Source organism: Lutjanus erythropterus, chromosome 1 (assembly GCF_056507025.1).
Source record: "Lutjanus erythropterus isolate fLutEry1 chromosome 1, fLutEry1.hap2, whole genome shotgun sequence".
NCBI classification, from domain to species: domain Eukaryota; kingdom Metazoa; phylum Chordata; class Actinopteri; order Lutjaniformes; family Lutjanidae; genus Lutjanus; species Lutjanus erythropterus.
This window is the reverse complement of record NC_139317.1, coordinates 7,628,856-7,647,173: the sequence shown is the minus strand read 5'-3', so window position 1 is coordinate 7,647,173 and position 18,318 is coordinate 7,628,856. Positions and strand designations below refer to the sequence as shown.

The window sequence follows — 18,318 nt, the reverse complement described above, 5'->3', positions numbered from 1 at the left end:
AGTCTTGAGATGCGAATTCCTGACATGCCAAGTCAAACCAGACCAGCAGACGTGCATTAAAAAAGTGGTATTTTATGCTTCTGATTAAAGTAATAACTGTCCCCTGTTGCGCCCGTCCCTGGTCTACCCTATGTGCGCTAAAATAACCTGCAGGATATAGAGCGTGCACTCCATTCATGAAGAAAAAGTAGTAGTTTCATGCGAAACACTCAAACATTTGCATACAACTCATATTGAAAAAGGTTGATGGAATCACTGAACTTGCTGCCACACTGGCTGCGTGAAAAGAGCTGATTTGCTTGTGTGTGTGAAGGAGGGGTGGTGGTGGTGGTCTGTGAGTGTGTAATGTGGCAGGCAAGAGACTGAGGATGATGATGGTGATGTGTGTGTGAGTGTTTGCGTGTGTGTGTGTGTGTGAGAGAGAGAGAGAGAGAGAGAGGGAGGGAGGGAGAGAGAGGCAGGTGGAAAGGGGGAGGGGTCTGGGGTGGTCCAGACAGTCGCTCCTTGTGTACCTCACACACTCTCAGCCTCTGCGCATCATTTAAGGGGAGCCCGGCTGTCGCTTCCTCCCCGGTCGGTCGGTCAGTCTCACCGCCTGCCTGGGCTGCTTCACAACAACACCGCCGCTTCAGCGTTACTCCACCACTTCTTCTCTTTGTTCCCGAAGCCGAGCGTCCAACTTAAACCGCCTCTTTATTTATTTTTTAACCGCCGTTATATGGAGAATACAGCTCCGCCAGACGCGTTTATTCTCTCCAGCCCGAGATGAAGCGCACGGAGCAAAACGTTTGAGGACTAAAAGGAAAAGCAGATTCATGGACGCTCATCATGAGAATACTACAACTACCAACAAGGTATAACGGACACAAGTGTGAGCTTGCTCCGTAACACAACTGCTCTTTATTTATTTGGATGATTTATAGAGGCTTTATTTTAATTCTTGGAGCACTTGCGGCTGGGTGGGTTGCGTTCATTTGTGCTATGTTGTCTTATCGCAGCGGTGGTGAGGATGTCTGCATCGCGGAAAATATCTGTCAGGAACCTGTTCCCGCTGCAGTACAGTGGAGCTTTTTCATTCTAAATGTCTATGAGAGGAAAGCATTGATGCTCTCCATGAGCTGGAGTTGCTATCTGCAGCCGTAGAAGTCCGTATTTTGTATTTTTTTTTAGAGTATGCAACAACACCAGCTCCTTCACACAAACAGGAGGCTGTAGTCTGTCTATGCAGTGAGAGGGAGGTAGATTTTTATCTGCTTTTATGAAACAATTCTGCGCTTTTATTTAGAAGAGATGCCCTGGTGTATTATTTCTTTTTTGGAGCTTCTGAAGCCTTTATTTTACCACCAAAGCTCCCTGCGTCAAGGCCCCCCCAATATATGATGCTACAGTGTTATTTTAAAGAAATCAAATCCTGAACGGGACAGATTTTCTCTGTGATTATCTAATTCCTCACTTGCAGCATCATTTCCCCTTGACGTGACATTGGCAGTGAAGCTTTAAAGTAGTGTTTACCTTCCTGGGCTGCATGGATAGGACTTTGTGTTTCCCTGATGAACAAGTGGAATAAGGCACAATGCTCAGACTCTCCAATCAGGCCAAACAAGGTCCTTGAATTAGATGCAGGCAAGTTGGAGTAGACAGAGATGAAGCCAGGGGAGGCTGTATAGGGAGTACTGCAGTACAATTTGTAATATAGTGAAGTATTCTGTGTGCAAATTCTGATTATATGGCAAGTTTTGGTGCATTTTTAACCCATAAAGCAGAGCCATAACCAGAACAGTTCGTAATATATGTGCAAAATCTACCCAGTGAGCATTTTTCCATTGAAAAGACTTTAAAAAGAACACAGTGATGACCAGTGAAAAGCTGATCAGAAGAGATTCAAAAGTGAAAGTTTTTTCACTATTTGAAGAAGTTGATTGAATGTTCACATTTAGACTGTTTTTAACCAGGATTTGTAACAGTGATATTTTTGTCCTCTACAATTATGCAGGGCTTGGCGATATGACTTATAAATAATATCTTGGTATTGTTAGGCTATTCTGGGATATATGATACACACTTTTTTTAAATAATTCTCAAATATTATGAGATATGACGATCTTACAGCATATGATGCAAAGTAGATTAAAGCTATAATATATAATATGTTCCTTAAAAAAAAAAAAACAACTATAGACTCATATGAACATAATCCCTTCATCACTTATGACCCACTAGAGCTGTGTGGTTGTGGCTGTATCTGCAGAGACTCTGCTCTCATTATTTTGCCGTAGTTGTGATGCTTTACCGACCCAGAATGTCGGCATCTGCCGTCCTGAGAACGAGACAAAAGCAAACTGTCTGTCTGGTCCATTAAAGGACAGCTCAGACAAGTCCTACTGATTCTAGCTCTAACGGTTACTTTCATAGTCAATTAATCAATCAATTATCCTCTCTACTTTAAACTACACAAGAGTATATAGACTAGTAAGGGCTGGGTGGTATGGACTTTGGTGCTTTCTGAAGATATTAACACAATGAGATTTTTGATGAATCAGTAATGTGAATATATATAATGACTAAGAGGGTAAAGGAAAATAATTGAACAGCTAGAACAGTCTGTCAAGTTCAGTAAATTACATCACTTTACTGTAATGAAGCCTTTAAAACCAGGAAAAAACAAAACTTAAGCCATGTCTCAATATAACAATATCCAGAGATGATATCTTGTCTCATGTCACAATATCGATACAACATCAATATATTGGCCGACCATTGTTTCTCGTCATTCGTCACATTGGACCCTCACAAAGAAACTAAATCTAAATTTCTCAGTTGAAAGCCAAAAAAGTCTTTGTAAATTGTATGTAAATCTTTTGCCTCAAATGGGACTCAAACTGCACATGCTTGCATGAACTCACTCATCCACCACATCTTGCTGTTGGTTTAAGCTACTTTGTCTCTTTTCATAAAACGTCACCGTGCACGTGTCCCCCAGTAGTCGAAGTTGTAACTAGTATGCCTAACTTCCTAACTGAAAACAAGTGAGTGAGTTTGAGAGGATGGAGAGCGAACAAATGTCCACATATAAGGCAGCAGCGCCTCCGATTGCTTCTTCTGCACAATTATTATTCATACTACCATAATTTTCGTCAGCCATGTTTGTATATAGTTGGGGGGGCAGTTTACTAACTTGTAAATTCCAGCAGCTCACATTTTCCTTCCAAACCTTGTCCTTAATGAGGATATTCCTATGAAAAGGCTGCTGTGGATCATATAAAAGGTGCCGCCTCTCAGCCTCACTTATTAGTCCGTCCTACTGACTGCTTTGATGAAGGGACGCCATTACGTCAAGGACATTAGATTCAATTTTGGCCAAAAAAAAAAGCTTTGGAGGTGAAGCAAATGTGCAAAACTTCGCCAAAGTAGAGCCAGGGTGTGCGTTCTTTTGAACAAGCGACACGTTGATCAGCCTGTTCGCTGACACTCAGAGCCAGATAAGACATCCTCATTGTGAAAAACTTGAAGTATCAGCTGTTCGCTCGCTCGCTTGCTTGTTTGCTCGCTCGCTTGCTCGCTTGCATTGCTTCCAGTCAGGAGGCAATATTAGGCTACAGCATGAAGCATAATTTCTTTACATTAAGACCTTCTCCCATCACAATGTCCTGGAAGTTCATATTTTTGACATTTTATATCAAAAAATTAAATGCGTTGAAATTACGAGTAAGTAATTGATAACTAATGGACTATTTTATTAATTGCAGACTATTTTGATAACCAATTAATCATTTTGAGCCACTTTTGAATAAAAAATGTCCAAGTCTTCAAAATGTGACTATTTTCTGGTTTCTTTAGTCCTCTGTGACAGAAAAACTGAATATCTCTGCGTTGTGGATAAAAAAAGACATTTGAGGAGGTTATGTTGGGCTTTAGGAAACAATAGTTGACATTTTTCATCATTTTCCGACATTTTATTGACAAAACAACTAAGAGATCGACAGATTAATTGATAAAGAAAATAACTGTCAGTAATAGCCCCAATTTTTGTGATGTGGAAGTTGTTACCACATTTTAGCTGGTTCAGACTGAATATCAACCAGTTTTCAACTAGAAATCAAAATTTAAATCCTGCTTGGTGCTCACTGGGTATTTTAAAACATTGGTACAGGAAAAAAAAGTGTCTTGCCATTTTTAGATACTGTATACAGCCTGTTTTGTGTGTCCACTTCACTGTGGTCTGGGATTTCTGACTGCTGTACATGTTTTTGGCAGTCAGTTGTTTGGATAGGAACCAAAACTTACTGACTCAGAACTCTTCCTCTTTATCTATTTTAATTCTCAAAAATGAGGCTGTAGCACCGGGAGGAGAAACAGGAGACAAATTGAAAGATTAAGTCACAGGATTGTATCTCATGGCTACAGTAATCTTTATGAAAGACCGCTCTTATTCTTTTCTTATTCAGTGTATAGTTAATCTTCAACCTTGCCTTTAACGTGAGTGAGTGAATAAAAAAATCTAGCCTTTTGGCCTGGAATCATAAATAAGACATATCCTACTTTTATTCAACTCACTGATGACTCACCCTCAATTCTAAAATCAGTCTCAATACAAGTGGTGCCACAGTTAATTGGAATATTAAAGAGGAAGTATTTCTGTAATGTTCTTCTTTTTGCGGTGCCATTATGTAATATCAGTTGTCCTTTTAGATTACTTTGTTTGGCTAAAAACTAGAGGATTTTTGAACCAACCAATACTGAATGATGCTGCTTTTGGTTGGTTCGGCTTTTTATAGACTCCACATAATGTTCAAAAGTGTCAGCTAACTTTACTAAATTTGATGAAAAAGCACTGAAAGGCAATAATTTGAGAAATAATTTAACTTATTTCTGCAATAAAGTAAAAATAACTGTTGAATCTTTTCACATCATGTTATATCTTTATATTTTGCACCAAATTATGTTGAGTAGTGTCAACAAGAGTACCGATAAGTAGTATACTCTTAGAAATAAAGGTGCTAACTAGAACCATAAAGGGTTCTTTGGCTTTTTCCCATAGGAGAACCCTTTTTGGTTCCTGGTGGAACCCTTTATAAAAGCTCCATTTGGAACCCTTTCAGAGAGATCCCAACAGAAGGGATTATACGTAGAACAATTTGTGAAAGGTTTCACCCAGAACCCCAGATGAGATGTTCTAAAGGAGAACCCAGGACCCTCTCTGTGGGTACTATCAAGAACCTTTCCTTTTCCAAAGGTTTTATCTAAGATCCTTGCCATTATTATACAAAGAAAACGTTTTTCAAGGGTTTCAACAATCTTAGAACCTCAGTGTATCAGTCAGTGTAATCCCAGCAATCATCCCTTAAAAGTTATGACAAAGACGTGTAAAGAAGGTAGGAGATTTTATAGTTTAAAAAGAAACTTTATCGTCCAAAATGTTGCCTTCAAGGTGAAAAAATAAAAACAATCTGTATTTGTTCTGTAACAGTTTTCATACCAGCATTTATTGCTGTGTTAGGACAATATCAGATCCATATACTGGTCAGGCTCTAGTGAAAACATGTAGCATAGGTATATTCATACAGCTGTTAAATCCAAAAAATAAAACAAATAAAATCACTTCTAAAAATAAAAATAAATAATTTTTGTTTTGCAGGGAGGACCTGGCATGGACCGCTGTGTCTAAATGAAGTGGTTCAGCCATGCAATGTTCCTGGAAGGCAGTGATTCTGCTGGCCTTGGCCTCCATTGCCATCCAGTACACGGCCATCCGGACACTCACCTCCAAGCCTTTCCAGCTGTGCCCGTTGCCCAGCCCCCAGAACTGCGGTCTGGGCGGCCAGGAGACAGAACCTCCCTTTGAGCGGGGAGCAGCAGGCGGTGGAGGCTGCGATGACTACCCTTACTTCTCCATCAATGCCACGCGCAAAACGCACATCCTGGTCCTGGCCACCACCCGTAGCGGCTCCTCCTTCGTCGGCCAGCTGCTCAACCAGCACCAGGAGGTGTTCTACCTGTTCGAGCCTCTTTACCATGTTCAGACTACTCTGATTCCACGTCTGTCGCACAGCCGCAATGCCGCAGACCGGCGTGTGATGCTGGGCGCCAGTCGAGACCTCCTGCGTAGCCTGTATGGCTGCGACCTCTACTTCCTGGAGAGCTACATCAAACCGACACCCACAAACCACACCACAGATAAACTGTTCCGGCGTGGGGCGAGCCGAGCGTTGTGCCAGCAGCCTGTATGCGATGCCTTTGGTCCTGCTGATGTGAATGTGGAGGAAGGGGACTGTGTCAAGAAATGTGCGACTCTAAACATGACCTTAGCAACGGAGGCATGCCGCGACAAGCGGCACGTTGCGATCAAAATTGTCCGGGTGCCAGAGATCGGAGATCTACGTGCTTTGGTGGAAGACCCGCGGCTGAACATCAAAGTGATTCAACTCGTCAGAGACCCGCGCGGTATCCTGTCATCACGGATTGAGACATTCAGGGATACATATCGTCTGTGGCGTATTTGGAGGGCCACGGGGCGAAGACCCTATAATCTAGACTTGAGTCAGCTCACAGTTGTCTGTGAAGACTTTCTCAGTTCTGTTTCGACTGGTCTCAGCCATCCCTACTGGCTGAAAGGGAAGTACATGTTGGTTCGCTATGAGGATTTGGCCAGAAATCCGCTTGTCAAGACAAAGGAGATCTATGACTACCTGGGGCTGCCTATGGATAAAAATGTGGAAGACTGGATACATGCAAACACCCGGGGCAGCAACGAGCCCTCAGCGAAACACAAGTTTGGTACGGTGAGGGACTCAGCCGCTAATGCAGAGAGTTGGCGTCTGAAACTGTCTTATGACATGGTAGAATACACACAGACTGTGTGTCAGAAAGTACTCCACCAGCTGGGATACAAGGCTGTGAAATCAGTAGAGGAACTGAAAAACATGTCCCTCTCACTGGTACAGGACAAAACTTTTGTACCTTTTTTGTAACAAAGATAGTTCTCTAATGACTATTTTTGATATATTTATAATTGTTGCCTTATAATTTCCTTAGTTTGTTGGTTTTGTTTCTGTCATTTTGTTTCTTCAAATTTGCACTAAACTTTAAATATTTTGAATGCACCAAGGGAACTATGGATTATTCCCCTAATGTTGCAGAACAGCACACGTTAAACACAAAGTTATCCAAGAAGCTAGTTTACAAATGTCTCATTATTTAGTTTTACCATGAATAGAACCAAGACAAGGCGCTGTCTTCATTAATTTCCTGTATGCAAGCTGTTGTTTCAACAATTGTTGCCCTTAAGAAACACAGGATGGGAGTCGGGAGGGGGTTCGGCCAAACAGACATGTTTTTTTTGTTTTGTTTTTCTTTTTAGACCTGTGATGGCAAATTTGGACTGTACAAGCCCTACTGTGCAATAAATAGTGAATGTCGCAGTCAACCTTTACCACTATGGCATTTCTATCCATGTGGGAAGAGGAGGAGAGATACTTCTGACAGATGCCACGCTTGCAAAGGATAATTGCAGACAATTAATAGGCTCTCATGTTAAAGGGACAGAATCCCACTGGAGGTCACGAGCGTTTCATCAGAAGATTTACAACCATCTGTGATAGACAAACACACACTAATTAGAGGTAATGATGAAATCTTCATTACTGTAGCTATTTAGAGAATACACCACACTTTCATGATGATTGCCGCCTAAAACATGGATGTTGACGTTATATAGAATCTAATCCAAGTAGACACTGAAGCATTCTGATGTTTTGTCAGTTTTATTTATTACTTTATTTATTTTTTAATTTGTAGATTCCACTTATTCTAAGTCATTCACAATGTGAAATTTACGCCACCTTTTCTGTCTTCAATTAAAAATGTTTAAGCCATCGATAGTAAGACATTATCTCATCTTTTGACAGAGGATTATCATGAGGATTTCTTTATTTTTTTTATGTTCCCTGATGTGTGTGAAAACACCTCAGGACACAAATAGCGTATGCATTCTCTCTGAAGTAAAGTAATACCACTCTTTTGACAGTTAATGTTGTATCTTCCGTATGAAAGATGCATGACTGAGGAAAATACCCATATCTTTGCATAACAGGTTGCACTGCATATTGCTATTTTTGTCCTGGGTATGTGGATAGTTTATACTACAGCTGCAAGATAGAAAAAAAAATCATATTGGGATTATTTTGGGACATACTGCAATTGCGATATAATTCACGATTAGTGGGAATGATAATTTTAGCAGCACAATTTTTATTTTGACCAGAAAAAACCTTTTTTAAATTAACATGATGTGTCATTTTCTGGGGTCTGCACCAAACAAACATGCATTCTTACGTCTGAAGAACAAGATTTATGAACCAGGGTATCTCTTCATTATAATCCTCTAAAATCGTCCTTTATCAAAAAAAAAATTGCAGCTTCTGCGGTTTGGATGTTGCACTCGACTGGTAATATTTCGATGAATTGTGCAGCCCTTGTACTACACAGCAAAACCACATTCATTAAGCGTACTGTATCTCCATTAGATTAAATGTAAAAGTAGTATTACAGTAATGACTGTCCATAATCTGGGACAAATCCTCTGATCATCATAGTAGCAGTTGGTATGACGTTTCAACCCGCAAATGTTAAAGGGCGGAATATCAAGGCTGAAAAGTAATGTAATGTGTCCTTTTTTTAATTCTACTCCTTAAAGGGACAGTTCTGATTATTTGTTGTGGGGTTGTACCAGGTATCTATCCATGGTAAGTGAATTAGAGTCAGCATGGTATCGCTATGGACAGGGTCTGCAGCAAAACATATTTGAGCCACTTGAAAGAGGTCCACCTAAAAAGAACAGTATCGGTTTAGGTATACGTTGTATTAAGAATATTTTCACTGCTTTAGCTTGCTGTCAGACAGCCTTTTCTGACGGGAAACTGACATTAAATAAGACAAATATTCAAACCAAACCAAACACCATAGGTGAAATTAATAATTTTATGTTGCTGAGCATGGGAGTTGCTGGTCTGCCGTTGCCTCGATCAGTTTGTTTGTTTGTGTTACTGTGTTCTTAGGTGTTTTAAAAGAATAGTGTGGATTCACGGAAGTCATACAGACTTATTTCTTTTATGGACAGAGCTATATTTGGCTTATATAATGCCAGTTTCCCATCAGAAAAGGCTGTCTGACGACAAAGTAAAGCAGTGAAAATATTAGCGTACATATATATAGCGTGCACTTACACTGATATTATTACTGATATTTTTAACATGGCCAAAATACTTCTTGCTGCTGACTCTGTCCACAGCAGTTCATCGTTTAGCTTCATCGTTTAGCTGGTAGTCATCTCTGCCTCTCCAAACTGGTGGTGTGCCTATGGCGTCTAGTTTAGGTAACACACCGATTATGGATAAATACCTCATAGATCCCAACATCAAATAATCTAAACTATCCCTTTAAAATAAGTCTGACCACACTGGACAGTTAAAAAAAGCACTAAACACACTGTTATTCCTTTGTATTTATTCCTGAACAAAAAGAGGTTTTTGGTTCTCTAACCCATTTTGCATAACATTCCTGAACTCAAGCACAAATAAAATTCCAAGAATAACCAGAATTATGTTTTGTGAGATAAACCGTGTTATAAGATGTTTGTCATTGATGGACTCTTGGACCATTATTGCTGCAAAAATAAATATGGATTTGAGACCCAACTGGCACAAAAAGGAATGTTCTGGTAAACATTCCCACAGTTGGTTTATATTTGACAGCATGTTTACCAGATTATACAGTGGTTAGTCTGGCAAATTGACTTCCCGGTTAGTGTGCAGGATACAGTGATCGTTTCATGCCATGCACTGTATGTAGCAGCTTGAATTGAATGTCGGTTTGCATCATGTAGCACAAAAACTGCCTAGGATGTGTGCACAAATACAGCTGAACTTATAAAATGCAGAGTAAACACCTCTCAGAGTGATCTTGGTAAACACGCAGCACCTGCATCTATGATTTAGACAAAAACGAGGCAGGTTCTCACAGATAAAGGGGCAGAATGAACTGCTGTTGCCAGTTTGTGACAGACAGTGCCAGTTTTAAGGTGAACTAATATATAATTAGACACTCTAATGATTCTAGTCTTTAAGGGATAGTTCAGGTTATCGTTATCAGTGTATTAACTAGATGAAGGTCAGGATGCTCTAAGTTTGGCGAAGTAGACAGGGTCAGCAACAAAAAGTATTTTAGCCACTTAAAAAAACAGGTCCACCAAAATAAACCACTGTTAAATAAACTAAATATTATTATCTCCAAACCAACCAAACTCTATAGGCAAAATGAGTAGTTTTATTTCACAGAACACAGTAGTTGTTAGTCTCGATCCTTTACTTTGTTTGTATTATTGAGTGACTTCTGAGTTTCAGAAGGATCCTTTGGATTCACAGAATTCACATAATTTGACAAAATAGCTAACAGATTGAGGCGGTGGTATGTCAGCATCTCCCATATTCTGTGAGGTAAAAATGACTGATTTCCCCTGTGGAGTTTGGTTGGTTTAGAGATAGGGATATCTGGCTTCTATTACAGCAGTTTGCCATAAAAAAGGCTGTCTGACTGCAAGGTAAAGCAGTGAAAATATTCTAAATATTGTGCACACTTAAACTGATATTCATTTTCTGTCAGGAGGACCTTTTTCAAGGAGCTAGTTGACCCTGTCCACAGCTGGTGCCTTTCTCTGCTTCTCCTAACCTAGCGTGCTGTCGATAAATACCTTACACAACCCCACATCAAATAATCAGAACTATCCCTTTAAGATCTGCAGTCATATCAGGAGACTGTAGTCGTGTTAGACTGCATTTACTGTACTGAAACTATAGTAGATCTAATAATGTGCAGGTAAAAAGATCAAAGCAGTGTCTGTCTTTAACATAAACTGTCAACTTTTTGTCAGTTCAGTTTTTTACGTTGCTGACTTTGAATTTTGATTTCGCCAAACAGCGTCACTGCAGTCAAATAACATGGGACCAGAGCTGTCCGTTGAAATCCATGCAATGACCACTTGTTTACCCATAAGATATGAGCCCTGTGAATGGAGCATCACACACCCGGGCTCATCAGTATTGGTGACCGGATGTCCATTGTGATGCAGAGCACAAACCTTTGATCCTCCTCTGTGCCGAGGCTTGGAGGCAAACTCTCTCTCTCCTCTCCCTCTGCCTGTGCCTGTGCTTTCTCCATCATCCACCTCTTTCTTTCTTACAGAGATCTCAAGGGATTGTTCTTTTGCTTCAGTGCTCACTCTCTGTTTTTCACTTTACCTCTGAATCTTCTAGATGTGCTTGGCATACTTTTAATTTTAAAAATGCTGCAAAGCCGAGCTCGAGCGCACGCATATGATTTTGTTTAGCAATTAAAGGACTAGTTTGACACTTTTGGGGAAAAAAAAAAAAAAAAAAAAAGAGTTGAGCAATCGACATCGCTGTCACGTCTGCATGTTAAATATGAGGCCACAGCTCGCAGCTGGTTAGCTTAGCTCAGCACAAAGACTGGAAACGAGGAAAGGACTAAACTGACTCTATCTGGCTCGATAAAATCCACCTACCAGTACCTCTAAAGCTCACTAATTAACATATTACATATAGGACGGGGCAATGTATCTATATTCTATCAATACTGTGAAATGAGACTAGAGATAGTCTTAGATTTAGGATTAAGTTATATTGTGATATATATTGTTATCCTGCTTTTACAGACTGCATTACAGTGATGCAATTCTGAATATATCAGTCACATAGTCATTATTCCCACATCAAAGAATCTCATTGTGTTAATATTTTGTGAAAACATCAAAAGTCATCTCTACAATACTGTTGCAATATTGATACATATTGACATAGAGATATTTGGTCAGAAATCTTGTGCAATTTAATTGTCCATATTCCCCAGCCCTAATTACATCTTATCTGTTTATTCTGTGCAAAAACTCAAGCTTGCGAACATTAATTCGTCATTTTACCACAAGAATTTCTTGGCTAGATTCCCCGTTTCCAGTCCTTGTCCTACATCTAAGACAATGGTCTTTAATTTCATTTTCTTTATGAGCAGCCAGTGTGGGGGCCAGCCTTTTGCATTTATTTAGGCCTATTAGCCTGTTATCATTTAATATTTTTTACTTTCTTACTAAATTAAAGTTTTTATTAGCCTATATTTGAGTGAGCAGAGGAAATCTATCATGATAACAAGATACTTAACAAGAAAATGCTCTGCCAAGGAGGCGGTTCACAAGCAGTTGAGAAGTGATGGTTAAAAATATGTAGAATTGCAGAATGCAGTCCTGAGTGGCAGAAAACATTAATCGGCTTTAACTGGTCTTGACACTATTATGTAGTTGCGTGATGTGACACCTGTAGTCACTGGTGGAAACAGCAAATGCGATTCAATGCAGATCACACGATTCTTGGAGCAGCAAAGCAAACCTCAACTTGTCGTTTTAACATAAAAGTCAGGCATCATTCTGTGAGCAACCACCATCTGATTGTACGCTGAACACAGCATTAGTCTGCGAGCAGCAGGGCACAGTGAAAGGAGCTGGTTACCTAGCTGAGAAGTTGCAGGTGTGCAGTCTGCAGCCGACAGCTCTTCACCTAACAGCTAACAGTGGCTGTTCCTTTGGCTTTCATCACTCCCTGCAGTATTTCAAAGGGATCCACTGTCAAAAAAATACTAAAATTGACTGATTTTTTGTTTTCTCTGGTGATTTTACCCCAGACACGGTTGTAATTCTGCAAATATATAAATATTGCAGCACCTTCATCAGCGGCCGTCCTCCTGGACAGATGGGAAGCTTTGGCGGGCTGGATGATGTCCGCAGGCCACCAGTTGATGATCACTACTCCAAGACACTAGACTGCTGGCTGTAGTCTCACATTTACTGTACATAAGGGTGGCATCAACCTTCTCATCTAGCTCTCAGGTGCTCTAAGGGAGTGCAATCTTACAAGACGTCCAAGCTGTTGTATGTCTTTTGGTCTTAAACCTGTCCGTAGTGCCCGTGAATCTCTGTTTATAGGCTTTAATGAATTCAAGAAAGCATCAGCAGCTCCAGCCTCTGAAAGCTAAAACTGGATTGTGTTCCCTTTTTTGCTGTGTCATTTATATCTCATTTACCTGTTGTAAAATAATGAGAGCTAACATCATTGGACAGCCCATCAATAGTGCTGCGTTTAAGCGATATTGCTGCTGAAAGTGCACACTTTTGAACTGAAGCTCTCAATTAAACTCAACTTGGCTCCTTGTCTCTTATGCCGGACAGTTTGCTCGTAATGGCACTCTTCCTCCACGTCACACGCCTGACCCCCGCACACAGTTTGCAGCCAGCCTGCTGCCCATGTGTCAGTGAGTTGGTGTGTCTCTGGGCTCTTGCTGAGCCCCTCGTGTCCCAGGGCTGAACATATGGTTCACAAGCCCCTGGAAGAAAGTACAGCAAATCCCTCTCCCTCTCTCCATGTCTCCCTCTCCCTTTTTATTCTTATCCCTTCATAATGTGACCTTAATAATCTGACCTTGTGTGACTTCATGACGGAGAAGAAAGATATTTGCTTCTTTGTAGCTACTGTTTACTAAGCTGAGCTGACAGAATATGTCCTGCTCACTAAAGCTACTCGTTAGTGAGCAAAGGCAGCTCGGAGAGAGAGTCTTCTTGAAGCGTGTGCAGGAATAAAGTGATCGTTCTAACAAAAGAGATGAGATGAAAATCTGCTGTTAGGACTTCACACGCCTCGCTTTTGTCTTTGTTTGTGTGTCTGAATCAGTGAGTGTTAACTGTTTCTGCACTGCTGCTTACTGGGAAGTAGTCAACACTCTTAGTGATGAAGGAGTTAACCAGAACCATAAAGGGTTCTTTGGCTTCTCTCTATAGGAGAACCCTTTGTAGTCCCAGGTGGAACCCTTTTAGAGAGTTCTACCTACAACCCATCATAAAGGGTTATGCCTAGAAACATCTGTAAAAGGGTTTACCCAAGAACTCCTTGTGAGAGGTTCTAAAGGAAAAGGAATGACTTCCATATCATAGAAACCATCTATGGTATTAGGGTTCTATCCAGAACCCTTCCAGCTTCTGAGGGTTTTATGTAGAACACAGCCATTGGGTTCTGCTGAGAACCCTTTTTATTCCAAGGTTTTTATGTAGAACCTACTCAGGGGATTCTGCCGAGAACTATTTCATATATTATATAGAAGTCACCTAAGATTACCAAGAACCTTTCTATATTCCAAGGGATTTATTTAGAACCTGCATAGGGGGTTCTACTGAGAACTGTTTTATGTTCTAATGATGGCTGAGGGTTATCATAGGCATGCAAATACCATGGCTTTATTTAGGACCCTTTAATATTCCAAGAGTTTTATCTAGAACCCAGCCAGGGTTTCCACCGAGAACTCCTTTACATTCTTAGGGTTTTATCTAGAAATTTCCCAGGGGGTACTACAGAGAACCTTTTTATATTATGGTACAAAAAACACTTGACGTAGTCTTCTAAAGAACTCTTTGTTCCCAAAAGGGCTCTTAGGATGTTCTTAATGGAACCTGTAGTCTGATAAAGAACCTTTGATGAACTGTTTCTTCAAAAATAGGTTCTTTAGAAGCAAGTGGTTCTGGGAAGAACATCAGTCCGTCAGGAAGAACCTTTTGGAACCATTACTTCTCAGAGCGTAGCTGTGATGTGAAGAGCTCACTGAACTGAACAAATTACGTGAATTATAGCACTTAAACATGTCGCTGTGTGTCACTATTACTGAGGTGGAGAGGGGATGTGTTATGCAAGCATTTCCATATCCTGACAAATGTGTACTGTCTTTGACCCGTCAACACGTCACCTTTGTGGTTGATTTGCGTTGGCGTTCACCTCTGAGCGGCCCGGATGATTCAATCAGTTGTTGCTCAGGTGACCTGCCAATGTTCTCTCCAGCATGAAGCTGTGAATGAAAGCCGAGCGAGCGCAATCAAAACTATTCATGTGAAAATCATGAGATCGTTTTGTTCGGCTTCTCTGCACAGTTTGTCGAAGTTGGTATTTGATTGCTGGTAAAATGGCGGTGGGGGGTGGGCGAGCCGGGCTTTGCTAGGAGTGATATGGGCAGTTTAATTGAAGCTGTCAGCAGGTCAGCGTAAGAGAGGCGCAGCAACCAGGTCATTATGTAGTTACAGATCCAGAGCACCATGATAGGTTTAATGGGCAGAACAGCTTTGAAATGAATTTTTAAGATATGAAATATTCTGTTTAATATGCAAACTGGAACAGTTATCCTTCTGGGTAATAGAATGTAGTGGATGGATTGAATTCAAATCCCAGTTTTAATTCATATGAGATCTTTCTCACACAGCTGGCGTCTGTCACTGCATTGTTGCTGGGCACCTTTAATGTTGCACGAAGCATGCTCCTGAAATGAATACACTGTAAAAAAAAAATAATAATAAATTTGTTTTACTTAAAAAAGAAGTTGGGCTGCCTTAAAATTCAAAGTTGTCTGAACTGAACTTTTCAGTCATGCTGACAAGCATTGCAAACAAATTTGATTTCCTTTCACATTTTCTCAGTTTGAAAAGTCAGTTTTTCATTTCACACAAAGAAATTGCAGCAGCAGCTGCTCCTGTTGGAGCTACTTTGTTCCAATGAATTAAATTTTTAAGCTTGAGGTGTTTGAGGGGATAAATCGATTAAACGTCAACGGTTAAAAAGTAACTAATACTCGTAGGAGTTTCTGACAAGAATACTTTGTATTTTTAATTCAGTATTTGTGAACATCACACTGTAAAAAAAGACAAATAAACAAATTAACTTTTCTAGTAAAATAAATTTGATATCGATTCAGTTGTACTTGAGAAAACGTTCAATAAGCATAAGGTATTAAGTTGAACAAGCAATTCTTAAGTCACACTGCCAAAAATTTCTAACATATCATTTATTTATTCATGGTTTGCAGTAGTTTCATCATTGTGAAAACAAACAACAATGACTTATCTTGAAGTAGAGAGTATGCTTTTATGTTTTAAAGAAAATGGAGACTTTTAGCTCTCAAACAATGCATGCTGGGAAGTGTCCTAATATGCTGATCAACTTTCTTTAGAAATGATATGTCATCAGAGAAAATAGAAACGTTAACGTTAAGTGGAACTCTAATTAATGCCAATTGTTCACCGAACCATTCACCAAAGTGTCTGTTTATAAGTTGTCAGAAATCATTAATACTCTTTAAGAAAGAGTAGATGTTTGTGACGGTTAATTTGAGCAACATGTTAATGGTGTCCGGCAGGCAGAAAACAGGCAATCACTTAACTTAAACTTCAGAGTATATGTGTGTGTATTTTGGGAGCAGCAGGTTTTAGGGATAATGGGCTTAACGTTACATTGACAGAGATTTGACAGTCGTAACCAGCTGATCAGCTTACAGTGCAGGACTCATCATCGCTTGTTATTGTCAGTTCAGAAAGTTGCGGCCTGTCTGAGCTTCCTCAAAACTGTGCAGGAGCGGGTGGAGGGAAACAACTCGCTTAAACCACAGATTCCCCAGTAACTCGCATGATATCTTGCTCCTTTAATTTAACGAGGTGACTGAACTCTACAGAACATTCAACAACAAGTCAAAAGATTTTAAATAAATAATGCTTGTAAGTTATTTGCATTAAGTTAATGAGAAAATAGTTGACTCCACTGAATTCCTGTATATTTTTTACAGTGTAAGAAACATCCTAACTTGTAATAAAATTATTTAATAAACTACAACATTTTTTCATACTTAATGTTTAATACATCAAAGCATTCAATCTTACAGCGTGTATGAAGTTATTTTTAAAATGAGCAGGGGGGAAAACTGGAAATGACAGTCTGTCCCTTAAATGCTGGGAGCTACAGCTGCAACTGGCAAGCATAGGTTACTCTGTCTCTGTCTCCCTCACACACACACACACACACACACACACACACACACACACACACACACACACACACACACACACACACACACAGGCCTACACACACATCCAGACTGAGGAGCCATTGATGGTTAATTCCCCTGTGGAAATGCGGGTATAGGTGAGTGAGAGGATGTGTGTGTGAATGTGTGTACGTGCACACAGCGTCGGTCGGGCCAGTCAGCGCAGCTGACGTCACTGTGGTCAGCTGTGGCTCTCTCGCTTTGCTGCCGCTGCTCAAATTCTCCCCTCGGCTGGCCTGAAAAGCTGAAATGAGATTAGCACACAAGCAAACAAGTACGAGCAGTCATGAGCTAAAAATGAAGCTCAGGGAATAGAGAGAATGTGGAAATATCTCAAATAATTTGACACTGTGTGACATTTTTTGATTCATAAGACTTGCAAATATGTGCAAATATGTGATGACAGAGACTAAACCTGGGCGGCGTGGTGTGTGTGTGCACGTCTGACCAAGGGGCATAAATCCTGATCAAACTCCAGACTACCAAGCACACATTTGTTTTCTCAGACACTGAGGCTGTAAATCAGAGCTGTAAGGGTGCAGTGATGAAGCGGTGAATGAAGGCAGTGATGTTGGACTGTACACTCTTAGAAATTAGGGTTTCTCCTTAAGAATTGAGGTTCTACACAGAAGGTTTTTTGTGAGACTAAGGACTGCTTTAAGAACCCTTGCCATCCAAAGAACATTTTTGGAAGAAAGAGTTCTTCAAGGACTGATGAAATCCTAGAGGAACTCTTTTGTCAAGGGTTCTCTGTACGGTAACATAAAAGGGTTCTCAGGAGAAACCCCTGGGTGGTTTCTAAAGAAAACCCTTGGAATGTAAAGGGGATCTTGGTAGAAACCCCTATGCAGGTTCTAAATAAAACCCTTGAAATATGAAAAGGTTCTTGGCTAAACCCCGGATTAGTTCTAGATTTTGGAATATAAAAGGGTTTTGAGCAGGACCCCCTGGGTGGGTTCTACATAAAACTCTTGGAATGTAGAGAGGTTCTCTGTAGAACCCCCTAGGTGGTTTCTAGATTAAACACTTGGAATATAAAAGGGTTTGCAATAGAACCCCCTGGTTGGGTTCTAAATAAAACCCTTGGAATATGAAAGCGTTCTCAGTTTAACCCACTGGGTGTGTTCTAGATAAAACCCTTGGTATGTAGAAGGGTTTGTGGCAGAGCCCCCTGAGTAGATCCTTGCTAGCACCTTTAGAAAATGGAAAGGTTCTGAAAAGAACCCCCAGAGAGGATTCCGGGTGTTACCATTGTTCCATAGAAGGGTTCTCCTCTAAAACCTCTCATAGGGGGTTCTGGGTGAAACCTTTCACAGATGGTTCTAGGAATAACCTTTTATGTTGGGTTCTGGG

The 18,318-nt window shown here is 40.4% G+C and overlaps 1 protein-coding gene across 1 annotated transcript; it reads left to right on the top strand.

Annotated features, from left to right (window-relative positions):
* Positions 1-463: 463 nt before the first annotated feature.
* On the top strand, positions 464-7,873 carry LOC146332591 (carbohydrate sulfotransferase 1-like). Its single transcript, XM_084723495.1, has 2 exons — positions 464-854; positions 5,636-7,873. Exon 2 carries the CDS (start codon positions 5,682-5,684, stop codon positions 6,966-6,968), a length of 1,287 nt encoding a protein of 428 aa, XP_084579621.1. The 5' UTR covers positions 464-854; positions 5,636-5,681; the 3' UTR covers positions 6,969-7,873.
* The last annotated feature ends 10,445 nt before the right edge of the window (positions 7,874-18,318 follow it).